This window comes from Phascolarctos cinereus, unplaced genomic scaffold, assembly GCF_003287225.1.
Source record: "Phascolarctos cinereus isolate Bilbo 61053 unplaced genomic scaffold, phaCin_HiC Scaffold_726;HRSCAF=1367, whole genome shotgun sequence".
NCBI lineage: Eukaryota > Metazoa > Chordata > Mammalia > Diprotodontia > Phascolarctidae > Phascolarctos > Phascolarctos cinereus.
This window is the reverse complement of record NW_027556098.1, coordinates 198,826,305-198,840,575: the sequence shown is the minus strand read 5'-3', so window position 1 is coordinate 198,840,575 and position 14,271 is coordinate 198,826,305. Positions and strand designations below refer to the sequence as shown.

General features: G+C 35.2%; 1 protein-coding gene across 1 annotated transcript in view; it reads left to right on the top strand.

Annotated features, from left to right (window-relative positions):
- ITGAV (integrin subunit alpha V) overlaps nucleotides 1–14,271 on the top strand; it is a 105,247-nt gene that overhangs the window by 75,266 nt on the left and 15,710 nt on the right. Inside the window, exons 12-18 of the mRNA XM_020977541.2 lie at nucleotides 404–606; nucleotides 4,797–4,988; nucleotides 6,994–7,039; nucleotides 7,900–8,007; nucleotides 10,889–10,947; nucleotides 12,184–12,338; nucleotides 13,893–14,030. Of these exons, the coding sequence (XP_020833200.1) occupies nucleotides 404–606; nucleotides 4,797–4,988; nucleotides 6,994–7,039; nucleotides 7,900–8,007; nucleotides 10,889–10,947; nucleotides 12,184–12,338; nucleotides 13,893–14,030 (901 nt within the window). The remainder of the gene's footprint in view (nucleotides 1–403; nucleotides 607–4,796; nucleotides 4,989–6,993; nucleotides 7,040–7,899; nucleotides 8,008–10,888; nucleotides 10,948–12,183; nucleotides 12,339–13,892; nucleotides 14,031–14,271) is intronic.

Genomic DNA, 14,271 nt, shown 5'->3' with positions numbered 1-14,271 from the left:
TTTATGAATAGCTTTACTAAGTCTAAATAACTGGCTTAGAGTAATTTTTTTTCCCTCTTCTGTTTCTGGATATACTTTTCTCTCATGCAGTTCTGTAAAACACAGTTCATCTTAAAAATGTTTAATATGGTCACATAATTTGTAATCCTAATTGGAGACAGATCTTTTGCTTTCTGTTAATCTTTCTAGTATCAAGGAATGAACTCATGGTACAAATAGTGTGCAGATGCTACACAAACTTGAAGGTAGACACGAAGCGGAAATGATCACCCTAGAGAGCACTTCATGTGTCTGCATAGTTATGAGGGATGCAAAAATGAGAGATAAGTTAGTGACAAGTAGAAAATTGTTATTGATAGGTATACGCAAGACTATATGAATGTTGAAAGACTTTTCTTTACAGTTATGCAGATGTGTTTATTGGAGCTCCTCTCTTCATGGATCGTGGGTCTGATGGCAAACTTCAGGAAGTGGGTCAGGTCTCCATATGCCTGCAGCAAGCTTCAGGAGGTTTTCAGATCGTAAAGCTGAATGGCTTTGAGATCTTTGCCAGATTTGGTAGTGCTATTGCCCCTCTGGGAGATCTTGACCAGGATGGCTTCAATGGTAAGACACAATTTCATTAACAGTTGGCTGTTGACTTGCCATGCTCAGCCATAAAGTCATGGAGATCTTATATATTGTAGTTGATGATAACAATTTTCTTTCCAAAGAAAGGGTTCAGCTTCAATGAATAATATATTATATTAGACAAAAACTTACTACTTCCTTCTTGTAAGTTATCCACTTTAAAAAAAAATCAGTCTCTACTGAATTGTCTTTTTTGTTTTTAGGAATGTATTATCAGATTAATTCATTGGTAACATCATTATTGTTGCTACCCATAGACATATACTCTATACTGTAGTTTGTGGGACTTCTTGTTGGTCTTAATGCTGCTATTATCAATGTCCTTTGTGAAAAGAACAGACTATATATTCTGCTAAGCTATAGTGCCCTCTTGTGCTGAGTTAGCAGAAAATGTAAAATTGCCTGGGCAAGGGAAATCCATCATTTATTATGGGAGTCCATTCCACTTTTGGATAGCTCTAATTTTAAGCAAATAAGTGACAAAATATATAGGGTACTGGATTTAAAGTAGGGAAGAAATGAGTTCAAGTCCTGCCTTAGACGCAATTTGTGTGACCCCTAACAAGTCACTCAATATCCCTGCACCTCATTCTGCTCATCTTTAAAATGAGGAAGTTGGATTGAATTATCTCTGAAGTCATTTCCAGCTCTAAGTATATGATCCTATGATCATTTCCCTGACATAAAGCCAAAATCTTTCTCTGTAACTTCCACTCATTGCTCTTAGCTCTCTTCTCTGGAACAAACAGAACAAGTTTACTCTCTTCTCCATGTGACAGCTCTTTAAATACTTAAAAATGTTTCATATCTCTCTTAATTCTTCTCTTCAGCAAAAATATGTGGCAGAATTCTTTGATTTCCCTCATGCAGAAAATGTGTCAATAGTTGGAGGCAGCTGGTGGCTTAGTGGATAGAGCACTGGGCCTGGAGTTAGGAAGACCTGAGTTCAAATCCAGCTTCAGACACTTTCTAGCTATGGGACCCTGGTCAAGTCACTTAATCTCTGATGGCCTGACAGAATAGATCTACTGGATCCACTGGAGAAGAAAACGGCAAATCACTCCAGTTTCTTTGCCAAGAAAACCCCAAATGGTGTTACTAAGGGTCAGACACACCGGAAATGATTGAACAACAGTAAACAGAACAGCATTTCACCCTAGACGTTGGACTACATCCAGTGGAATGTAAGCTCCTTGAGGTCACGAACACTTTAATTTTTTATATCCCAAGTACCTACCATATTTCTTTATACCTAATAGGCACTTTATAAATGTTTGCTGAATTGAATTGCATTGGACACATTAACAGCATTTTTGTCCCTACATCAAGGATGAGACAATGTGTAAGAAACTGTTAACTTTAAAAACAAAAAGCAACAAACCAGACAAAAATCCCAAATATTCTGCTTTAGAGTATTTCAAGGATATCTCTCAGTTCATAAAGGAGTAAAGGTGAGGGAGTGAGCTTTTTTTCTTAACAAAATAGTGACAGTGGAAGATTTGTATAGCAACCTAATGACAAATCAATCTGTCGAGTCCTTCCTGTAATCTATTGATGTCCAGAAAAAAAAATCCACAAACTATTGCATTTTAAAACCTGAAGAGGCCAAGACTACAATCACTCCATGTAGTTCAAGCACTTCCTTTCCCTCCTACACTTGTGTCACATCTTGATGGAAAGTTGTTTATTTGATATTTAATATCTAAAACCATCCTAATAAATTAGTAACTGGGAAAAGCTATTCAGACATAAATTTTGTTTCCTAAAATATAATGTCAAAGATTTCAGTACCATGAAAGTTTGGCATTTAGAAGTCTTGTAATAAAAGAGTGACTTTAGGGATTATATTCCCTTAACACCTTTAGAGAAAATTATCCAAGCTGAATTTATCAAATGATGGACTATGAACTTTTCATATGTATCAAGGACAAGACACAGGTTGGTACTTGGAGACATCAGACCAATCTACCATTGCTAAACAGGTCATAAATATGGGGTTTGGATATTAAGGAAGGACACTAGAAACAAAGCAGGAGACAGTCTCCTACCTTTGTACAAAAGCATAACGTCTATGTCTGAGAATATAGTGTGCAGTTGTAGTCAAAATTCCTAAGAAAGGGATGAAGGAGGTAGATGAGTTTCTTTTGTGAGGAGAGCCTTAACAGTAGCAGCAACAGTATTACTATTCAAGATTAGAAAAAAAGAAAGATATGATAAATATGTATAAAATTATAATAGGGTAGATATGAACTTTTGTTTACCTAATTGCAAATGCTAGAATCTATCAAAATTTGATATCCAGTTACCTTTTTTTTTCTTTTTGGTGAGGCAATCAGGGTTAAGTGACTTACCCAGGATCACACAGCTAGTGTCAAGTGTCTGAGGCCGAATTTGAACTCAGGTCCTCCTGACTCCAAGGCCGGAGCTCTGTCCACTGTGCCACCTAGCTGCCCCAGATATCCAGTTATCTTTATCACCTTCCTGCATATATGACAACAATTTTAAGGGTATGGTTATTACTGAAGCTTCAAAGAGGCATTTGTTAGACAAATGAGGTAAGTACTTGTTTGGGTTAATAGCTAATAAACTTGTTATTAGAAAGAAACATAAATAGATTCAGTGAAGCTTTAGATTTTATAATGGATGATAGCTCCAAAAGTGGATGTTGATAAAAGGTAGTATATATGAAGCATAGTCCTAACCTTTGGAAGTTAATATTATCCAGAAGAATCATGGTCTCCCAGAATATCCCTTAATTGGTCTAATCCATTATGACATTTTTTAATGTTAAATTCATAGTACAAATTGCTTCAAATGGAATATCTTCCTACTACCTTTCATATTAAGATGGTTAGAAATCCCCTCAAAATCCAGGCAACTTTTGAAGTTTTCTTTTTCATTTGAAATCATCTGGAATGTATAATCCTCCTCCTTCTTTAATCTACTTGACTGTTCTATGACTTCTGCAAGAATAATAGGCTGGTTTTGCTTTTTTTTCTATAACTGATAAAATTTTAGCAATATGCTGAGGTCTTGACTGTGAATTGCTATTATAAATGTGAAAGAAGATACTATTAAATGTGATGAAATCCTAAATACATCACAGTTTTGTGGGCAGGCTTTAAGGTATGTATTTTAATTTAGTTTTTAATTACATGACTAATCTAAACATAGCTCTGTGACTCCCCTTTGACTCAGATATTCAATGTTATTTAAACTATGCTTTTTATAAGGCAGATATATCTAGGGAATGCTGTTTACCTTAAGAAACTTAACCTCCCACATTATTTTAATGTTGATCCGGTCTGTAATAAAATTAAGAAACAGGAATACCATTAGTTACATGGTTAGAATGCCCAGGAGTTCAAGTTCTTTAACAGATTTATATAACAGTGTACAAGCTAAAAGACCTTCTAAGCCAAGGTAAGAAGCATAATGGTGATCCCAGGAAAGCTTCAGAAGGCAGCCAATATAGATGTGTATTTCTTGATTTTGTACAGAAATTGAACTGGAAAGATCAGAGTAATGCACAGAAACTGTCATATTGATGACACATGTTCTTTATCTACCTGTCCAATTCAATGCAATTTAACAAGTATTTATTAAACACTTTCTATATGCAAGGCATTGTGCTAGATGCAAGGGATATAGAAACAGTTCTTGCCTTCAAAGAACTTAATATTCTATGGAGGGAAGTAAATATATGATAATTTGAGGAAGAGAATACACTAATATCCAGGGCAGGTTCCTGGGGGTCACTGTCTGTGGGGTTTAGTTTTAGGTTCAGTTTTTAACTTGGAAGTTTCTTGTGCCAGCTTCATTTCTTGCTGCCGTCCTTGCTTCCAAAGATAAGAGTTTCTGACAGCCAAAGTCAGGCATTAATTGCAAATATTACAAGAGCTGGAAAATATCTCTATGCCACAGAACTGTCTTGTTTCCATAAGTACATCCTGCTGAAACATTTTTCTGGGCCAGACTGATCTTTACTACTTAGAAACCAGCAACATGCCTGAGGGATCTGGTTTGTTTCAATTTGAATTGAAGCATTGCCTTTGAATAAACAGTGCTGCACTCAAGCTTTAATGTTGCATTCATCTACTGGAGTAATTTATGGAAATCCATAAGTCTTTTTCCTGCTTTCTGAAGTCTTCCCTTTTTATTCACAGATGTTGCGATTGCTGCCCCCTATGGGGGAGAGGACAAACGAGGGATTGTTTATATCTACAATGGAAGAGCCACAGGCTTAAATTCAGTGCCATCTCAAATCCTAGAAGGACAGTGGGCTGCCCGGGCTATGCCACCAAGCTTTGGGTACTCATTGAAAGGAGCCACAGATATAGATCAAAATGGATACCCAGGTAAAATAATGTACACATATATGTTAAATCATCTGTAGAATCAATGTTGACTATCTTGATTTATAATAAAAATGAAATATCAAGCTCTTATATTTAACTGATTTCTATATGATTTTGGTGAAGGGCAATAAGGAAAGATGGGGTATGAAAAAATTCCTGAAAGTCAGGATGCCTGGGTTCTGGCCTTAGTTTGTTACTAACTAGTCAGGTGGCTTTGGGCAAATCTTTTCATCTTTCTTGGTCTCAGTTTCTGTAACTGCAAAGTGAGGAGATTGCACTAAATATTCTCTAAAAACTTCCAACCTTAAAAATGTATGTTTATGAAAGCAGATCACATTATTTTATACATATGTGTACATTTACACATATACATGTATAAATGTATATGTCTACATAGAAATCTTTATATATGTATACATAAACCATATAACTAGGAACTATGTAGTCAAATAGAATTGTGTACATGAACTTATGCATATATAATTCTAATTAACAATATAACTTTCATTTTTCCTATCTAGGATTGCAACAGAAGAACATGACTTTAATATACACACATACCTACATACATACATACATACATACATTCATATATATATATATAAAATGGAGAACTTAATGTTCTGCAAAAATTTTCTGAGTTCATTACACTTAAACATTTAGAGTAGATTTAGCTTAGTAATGTATGTTCCTCCTGTAGATTACACATGAAAACAGAAAAGAAAGAAAATAATGTAATACTATTGAAATATCTTCTTTTAAAAAGGCAAAGTAAAATCAGAAGGCCATAGAGAAGCACAGACAAGCAGGATGGCTTTGAAAACCATAGATTGAATTTATTATGTGCTTTTAAAAAAAGCAAGCTGTACAGAAAAGAAATCTGAAATTTCTTGTAAAATCTTCTCATTTTGTTCTGGTTATAATAATAGGGACTATTTGTGACTGACTTGTGGGAGAAGCTTCCAAGCTCATATTCATCTAATCAGCCACAGTTAGACACACTGTACTTTGACCCCAAGATAGTGATGTCATTTTGGTCCTCTTAGAGAACAGGAATAACAGCTAACCAATATAATTATAATGATCATAATTATTACTATGGCTAGTGTTTATACAACATTTTTAAAGTTTGCAAAGTGCTTTTTTTGAAAATATTATCTCATTTGATTCCTACTCCAACCTTTGGATTTAAATGCTATTATTGTTCACATTTTATAGATTAGGAAACTGAGGTAGACAGAGGTGAAGTGACTTGCCCAGGGTCACACAGCTAATAAGTATTTAAGTTTAGAAGAATCAAATCTTCCTGACTCCAAGTCCAGTGATCTATCCATTGTGCCATGCAACTGTTTCTCATGCACCTAATTATATGGAAAAAAGCCATTTTCTTTGGTGTTTGTTTAGCTTAATTTAAAAAATTACATGTGTTGTGACATTTGAATGCTAAAAAGCATAAAAATCATAAAAAAGGCAATTAGGGAATTGGAAATTAATTTCCCTTTTTGTACACAGAGTGAAGGCACATATGGTGTGACATAGCTCATGCTGAGACTTGTTCCTAGAAATAGGTTATACATACAAGTGATTATTTTTTCCTTCGGGTCAAAGTCTTTGATGTGGTGAAAACCACAGGTATTTATACTTTTTTTCCCCCTCTACCATCTTCTAATCCCTATTGGATCTCATTAAAACTGTATGTGAATACATTTTTTATCTATTTAGAATAGAGATTCAAGCTATAGTCCAGGATTTAGACTTTGTAGTAACTTATTTAATTCTTCTACATTTTCCCCATTTCCCCATTTAGATATAATGTTAAGACTCATCATTGGGGGAAAAAATTTATGAGAATCTCAGAGTCCTTATTTTATAAGAATATAGGAATAGGAAGTGAATAAGCTTGACCAGAACTATAAATTAAAATTATAATAATTCTAGCCAGGGAAAATTTATTTTTTATTAATTAGTAACAATTTATAAATAACATGGTTTTATTCTTTTTTAGATTTAATCGTGGGTGCTTTTGGTGTGGACCGAGCTGTTTTATATAGGTAAGCAAGGCTTCTAGAGCCTCTTTTAGGAAGTGATCCAGAGTCATTTGATAATTCTGTAACTAAATACTAAGTAATATATGAACTTCAACTTAACCCTGAGGGAGTAATTGTTAATACTTGACATCCAGTATTTCATTGCAGCTAAGTGTTAGTCTATCTGATGTGTTTATAATAAGTTAAAAAAAAGTAAAAATTGTTTAAAAAAATGTCATTCACTGGTTTATTTTCAAAAAGTTTACATTTTTTTCTGTTTTTATCTCTGTATTTGGCTGTAGCATTAAAAAATAGTTCTGCAAAAGTCAAGGAAATAAATTTCGAGTAGTTCTAATATAAATAGTCCTGCTGGAGAAATTAAGTATTCATATCATTTGTGTTCCTATTCTGTTGCTGTATACTATGATTTTTAATGTCTTATTACTATATTTTTTCCTTTTGCAATTTAGGACAGTTTTCATGCATCTGTACTTCATCAATTCCATATGTGCTAAGATGTCAACAGAAAAGCTTTTCCATATCTACCCTGCCCCACTAACATTTTCCATTTGTATTCCTTAGTAACTACACTTCATTTTTGGACTGTGTTTATACATGCTTAGCAAACCAGCACTAAGACTGTAAAATTTGGTCTCTTTGGTTTGTGATGGATGATCTTAATTTTGGGTATTATGAAAAAATTGATGTTTACATATCCCAGCTCTCTGGCTCCTATTTGGAGATGAGACACCCTGAACTGAGCACATTTAACAAATATAATCTACATGTATCTGTGTATCTAACCTGCTAAAATTTAAAAGTTTCTCCCTATTCATCTTTTCTTTTTTTTTTTTTCTCTTAAAATACAACCATCACCACCACAGAGCCAGGCCAGTTATCACTGTAAATGCAGGCCTAGAAGTTTACCCCACTATTCTAAATCAAGATAGTAAGACCTGTCCACTCCCTGGCACAGATGTCAAAGTTTCCTGGTAAGAATGTTTGTTTATTAAAAAGCACTAACATGATAGTTAATTCTGTCGGCATGTAAATGAGTTAAAATAGTTAATTGAAAGAATAGGGGAAGGTAAATATAAAACACTTTTTATGGATGGGTTGTATTTCAGCTCCAAATTATGACTAAAAAAATAATCTCCAAAGAAAACAATACCAAAGCTCTTGAATGACTAAACAACCTCATGAATAAAAGTAACCTTTTCAAAATTGCCCAGTTATGCATGAAAGAGATGCAGTATGGTATAATTGATATTGAAGCAGGTTTGGGGCTAGAAAGACTTGGGTTCAGGTTTTACTTCTGATACATAATAGCTATATGGGCTTTTTTATTTACTTGTTTAACCCACCCAGGCTGGGTTCAGAAGCTACTCATAAACCTGATCCTCCTCCTGATTGACATGGAAGCTTTGATTTGATCTGTTTCCAAACTGGGCTGATTTGCGTCTTCTCAGGCAACCTGGTGGCCCCTTGCTTCTGGGGGCTCATTGTATTGATGTCAAACTTAGTGTAGATACTCAATCACCACTGCCCACCTTGGTTTAGAACTTCTGAGCTTGAAAAATCTGCTGTGCCTCCCAAGCATCTAAGATTATGGGCATATACAACCATGCTCAGTACATGCTAGTTATCTTACTGGGGACCATTTACTTAGCCTTTTAGTGTTCCAGGAAATCTCTTTAAGACTAAGAGTTTCCCAAAAGTTGCCAGTTTGCATCAGTGGATGACATTTTTATACTTGGAGTTTTTTACACTAATGAAATAACAGGGCCAAACCAAAGAAATAGAGGGAACAAGCAATAAAATCATAAAATTTGATTTTTGTTTCTGTATAGCTCCTCTAAATGTTTAGTGCATTTGAATTATTGATCTTCCCTTTCCAACTTAACACACTAAGTAATAATTAAATACCCTGGGTTGAAATCATCTCTTTGAAGAAGCACTTAATATGTCTTGGGAGATAAAGCTTCCTTTCTTAGCTTCTTTATACTCCTTCAAATAAATAATACTACCTAACATTTATATAATGCTTACTATGTGCCAAGCACTGTGCTAAGCACTTTACAATTATTGTCTCATCTGATTCTCACAATGCTTAGATTTTCCTCAAAAGCCCATTATTTCTTGTTTCCCTCACACATTTGGATGCCTCTGATATAAATTGGAGAGAGCCAAGGCATGAATTGAGAAATGATTGAGAGGTAGGTGATTTTAAATTAAAAAGAAATATTAAGGAAAAAACCTATTGCATTATACTGAATAAAAGCGTCACTGAAGAGTTCTATGCAAATAACTTTTTTCTGTAGATAGAATCACATCATCCTCATTGGTTTATATTATCATTTCAGAATTTCTTTATGTTCTTTCCTGGTGATCTTTAGTTGGCATTGGCTCCAAACACATTGAAGTGTCTTTGCCTTCCTCTCCACTCCCAGGAAGCTGCATAGTGTTCTCTATCAGCCTGTCAAGTAACTGATGATTATAAACACGTATTTAAGTGCTCTCGGGGAGCTTGCTATTTAAAAGATCCTCTGACGCATCCTTTTGTTAAATGGGAACAGTCTTTTTGTAATGTTGCTACAGCTGGGCCTGTCAATGGCTATGGCTGAGTTGGTGGTATGATGCTTAGTGAAATAACTGATTTAGGGAGGGAAGAACAGTTTGTAGCTGTTTCTACTGTTAGGGAGCACAACTGCAGCATGAAAAAGCCAATATCATGAAGGGAATTGGAAGCAGAGACGGGAAACAGTGTCTGAAGTGTAAATGAGGTTAAAACACACACACACACACACACACACACACACACACACACACACACACACACACACAGAGGCACACAGAGTAATGATGGGAGGGAGGCAGGTAGGAAGTGAGATTCGAAAGATTAATGAGCTTAGAACATTTTTATCTCAGTTTCTAGTTACCTAGGTGTTTTTAGGCCCAGCTGTATGTGTAGGCCTTAATTTCCAACTGTTCTTGAAAGTCTGGATAGCAGGAGTTCTTTACCTGTGGTCCATGTAGAGACTTCAAGGGGTCTGTAATCTTGGATGGGGAAAGAATTATGTCTTCATTTCAATGTAATTAGTTTTCTTTTTAATCCAAATTTTTTTTTTAACATTTATAAACATCATTCTGGGAAGAGGTCAGTAGGCTTCTCCAAAGTGCCAAAGGAGTCTATGACAAAAAAAAGATTAAGAACCCCTGCCCTATAGGAAGAAAGCTCTCACAGGCATTGTTCTCTATGGCAAGAGCTGACTTTAAAATAATTATTGAGACTTTAATACAGGGGCAGCTAGGTGGTCAGTGGAGTGCTGGATCTGAGAGTTAGGGAGACATGAGTTTAGCCTCATAAATTAACTAGCTGTGTAACCTGGATCAAGTCATTTAACCTCTGTCTGCCTTAGGTTACTCACATGTGAAAAAGGGATAATAATAGCACCTACCTCCCAGGATTGTTGTGAGGATATAAGGGGATAATAATTGTAAAGTGCTTTGCAAACCTTAAAGCATTATATAAATGCTAGCTTTTGTTATCAATAACTTCCCTTAGGAAATTTACTCATTTTGTGAGTTCCCTATGCTTTTATTAAGGGGATTTTAATGAGCTGTTCTGTTTCTTCTTAGGATAAAATGAGGGAGGAAAAAGGGACTTAACTGACTATAGGAAGAATTTGGGTTAGAAAGCACTTATAATTCTATATTTTACTTGTTAAAATTAATTTCAGGATATGTATAAAGATGTCTGTTGAAAATTTTGTAATTAAATTAGGGATTGGAATTATGAGATGTAGACACTTAAAATAATATATCAAAGCTTTTCACTGGATGAAAGGATTTATGGTTTTCATTTCCCCACAGCTTTAACGTGAGATTCTGCTTAAAGGCTGATGGCAAAGGGAGGCTTCCGGAGAAGCTGAGTAAGTTGTGCTTCAAGGGAAAACTTATTTTTACTATTTTGGTCATAGGGTATTTTATAATTGACAAGTACTAAATTAACTCTTTGTAAAATTTAGAGAAACCGGTCCACACAGGCTTTTTTGTGCATTACATCTCCTGTAAAACCCTCTTGCTTTAACACCTGTTTTTGTATTAAGGGCCCCTGGAAACCCTGACCAGAGTAGAGTGCCTTGGGGGCTCACAAGGCTCACAAGCTTTGCCACAAACCTTAACACACTTCACCTACCTTTTTGAAAAATGGAAATGTTTTGTCCATGTGGAAGAAAAAGGGATATTACATGTATGTCATACTGCTTAGTGATAATTTTTTGTGATTTTTTTTTTTAGTGGTAACTTCTCCCAAAATTCTCAAAACAAAATTTATTTTCATTCACTTAAATTGCAAGAATGTAAGAGGATACTGTGGCTGAATAATTTATCACCTAGTAATCAACCCACTAGCTTTGAGCTTCTTGGTATATGTAACATTAGACAAATATTTATTAAAGTTAATAATAATTGGAGTTCTGTCAATGTTAATGATAGAAGACTTAGTTCTGAAACTTATTCTGTTACTTCTATCAAGAACTTTCTTCTGCGTGCCTGGGTCAACAGACTTGGCATCTTTTACATTGTTTGTCGTGTTCTTCTTGATGTGGAACAGTCAAATTGTGTCACCAATATTTTTCCATCTTATATAAGAAAGTAATTTGCTACAACACTTTGAGAGGTTTGGGGATGGGGAATGGTATATTGTTTTAAATGAGCAGCATGGAATAGTGAGAAGAGAGTCAGGAAGACCTGGTTTTAGGTCCCACCTCTGACATATATGGTCTCTATGACCTTGAGCAAACCACTTAATCTCTTAGGGCCCCAGTCAACTGTCAAAGATTACAAATTGCAGAGAAGGGACCTATCTGCCTTAGGAGAGGAATTGGTAGCTATCTTCACTGATGAAACAAGAGGTCTTAAAAAATCCCTATATTAATCCATGAAGTGTTAAAGATTTATTTACACTAAAGCTTGGAATATTGGTTGCATAACTAGAATATTATTATTTTCATGGGATTTGAAGGCAATTTTTACTTTGAAAGGAAAAAAAGGTTCTGTTTACTGGGAAATCTAGAGGAAGGTATGTGATACATTATTAAAGTGAGAAATTTTCTATATATAAGATGACTTCTTTTAAAAATACTTTTATTTGTTGATTTTCATAGATTTCCAGGTTGAACTTCTTTTAGATAAACTGAAGCAAAAAGGAGCCATTAGGAGAGCCCTCTTTCTCCATAACAAATCACCTGGACACTCAAAGAACATGAGTATTTCAAAGGGTGGTCAGATGCAATGTGAGGAGCTTACAGCATATCTACGGGTAAAAAAAAAACGGCATCATTGTTCTTAGTATGTAACAATAACTTATAGATGCTTTAGGTTACAAAGTGTTTTGCATACATTATCTCCTTGTTTTACTTTCTGACCCCTTCAATTATTTAGTTTAATTGTAATGCATTTTGAGATTTTTTTTGTATTACAATAAAATTTTTTAAAAAGAAAAACTGAAAGCAGGACTATTTGTTGAATACTTTTCTCCAGGTTATGTAATAGGTGCTATATAAGTGTTAGCTATTTTTATTATTAATTATTAAAGCAAATTGTTCTTTCTGGGCATCTCACTCTTCCCAGGATGACAGAAATCTAAAAACTATAAAGAATTTGGAGAACTACCTTACCCAACTCACACTTAACCAATAATGCCTTCTAACAGCATCCCCAACAAGTGATCATTCAGCCTTTGTTTGATGATCTCTAACAAAAACAGTGACCAAGGGAGAAGGAATATGTATTTGTTAAGCTACTACTATTTGCTAGGCATTGTGCTAAATGCTTTACAGATATTATCACATTTGAGTCTTACAACCACTCTATGAGGTAGGAGCTATTATTATATCTATTTTTACAGTTAAAGAAACTGAGGCAGAGGTTAGTGACTTACCCATTAGTGACTTACTCACGGTCACACAGTTCTTGTCCGAGGCTGAATTAGACCTCAGGACTTCCTGTCTTCAAGTCTAGCGTTTTTATTCCTGATACTACTACCATCCTTGCGTGAGCCCTCATTATCTTGCCTGGACAATTGAAGTAGTCTCCAAGCCTCAACTCTTCCTACTCTCATCCATCCTCCACTCAGCTGTCAAATCTATCTTACTAAAGTACAGGCCAGACTATGTTACTCCCTTATTCAATAAACTCCCATGCCTCCAGATTATCTCCAAAATAAAATGTAAAATCTTGTTTGGCTTATACAGTCCTTTATAACCTGACCCCTTCCTTTCCAATTTTCTTGTTTCCTTCCACACACTCTATGAACCAGAGGCACTGAAGCTGTCAGTGTTCCTTACAACAAGACTCTCCCAACCCCCATCTTCTGACTCTGTGTTTTCACTGGCTGGAACAACTCATTCCTAGAATGCTTGCCCATTTCATCTCTGTCTCCTGGCTTTCTTGATTTCCTTCAGATCCCAGCTAGAATCATACCTTCTGCAAGGAACTTTTCCAGCTGAATCTCCTTAATGAGTGCCTTTCTTCTGGGATTATCTCCAGTCTATTCTTACATATCTTGTTTGGACATAGTTGTTGGCCTGTTATCTTGTTAGACTGTGAGCTTCTAGAGAGCAATGATCATTTGTGTTATTTTCCTTTGCCTTTATATCTCTGGCACTTAGCACAGTGTCTGGCACGTAGTAGGGGCTTAATAAATTTTTGTTGAATGTACAAAATTTCTCTGGCTTTTGTGGTGGGAATATAGATACAATGGATGATGGCATAGTTAGAGACAAATGAGAAGTAAGTGAAGTGTGCATCTGCGGGATTTCTCCCTAGACGTTGGGGACATTTCACTACTAACTGGAATCATTTTTATTTCCAGGATGAATCTGAATTTAGAGATAAGCTCACTCCGATTACCATTTTTATGGAGTACCGTTTAGATTACAAGACTGCAGCTGATGTAACTGGATTGCAACCCATTCTTAACCAGTTTACTCCTGCCAATATTAGTCGACAGGTACTATATTTGTTCAACCTTTTCTTAAAAATACACATTAATTGTTGATGTTTTTTTCTTTTAGGCCCTGGATCAAAACAGACTAGGGCAAATTTTGTGTGTGTGTGTGTGTGTGTGTTCCTTGAGAAACAAACTATATGTAAGAACAATTCAGTTTCTCTTACAAGCTTTTTTCCACTTTGTATTTGTATATTGAAATGTTTGTGTTTGTTGATGATTAAGTTTACAATAAAAAAAGAAA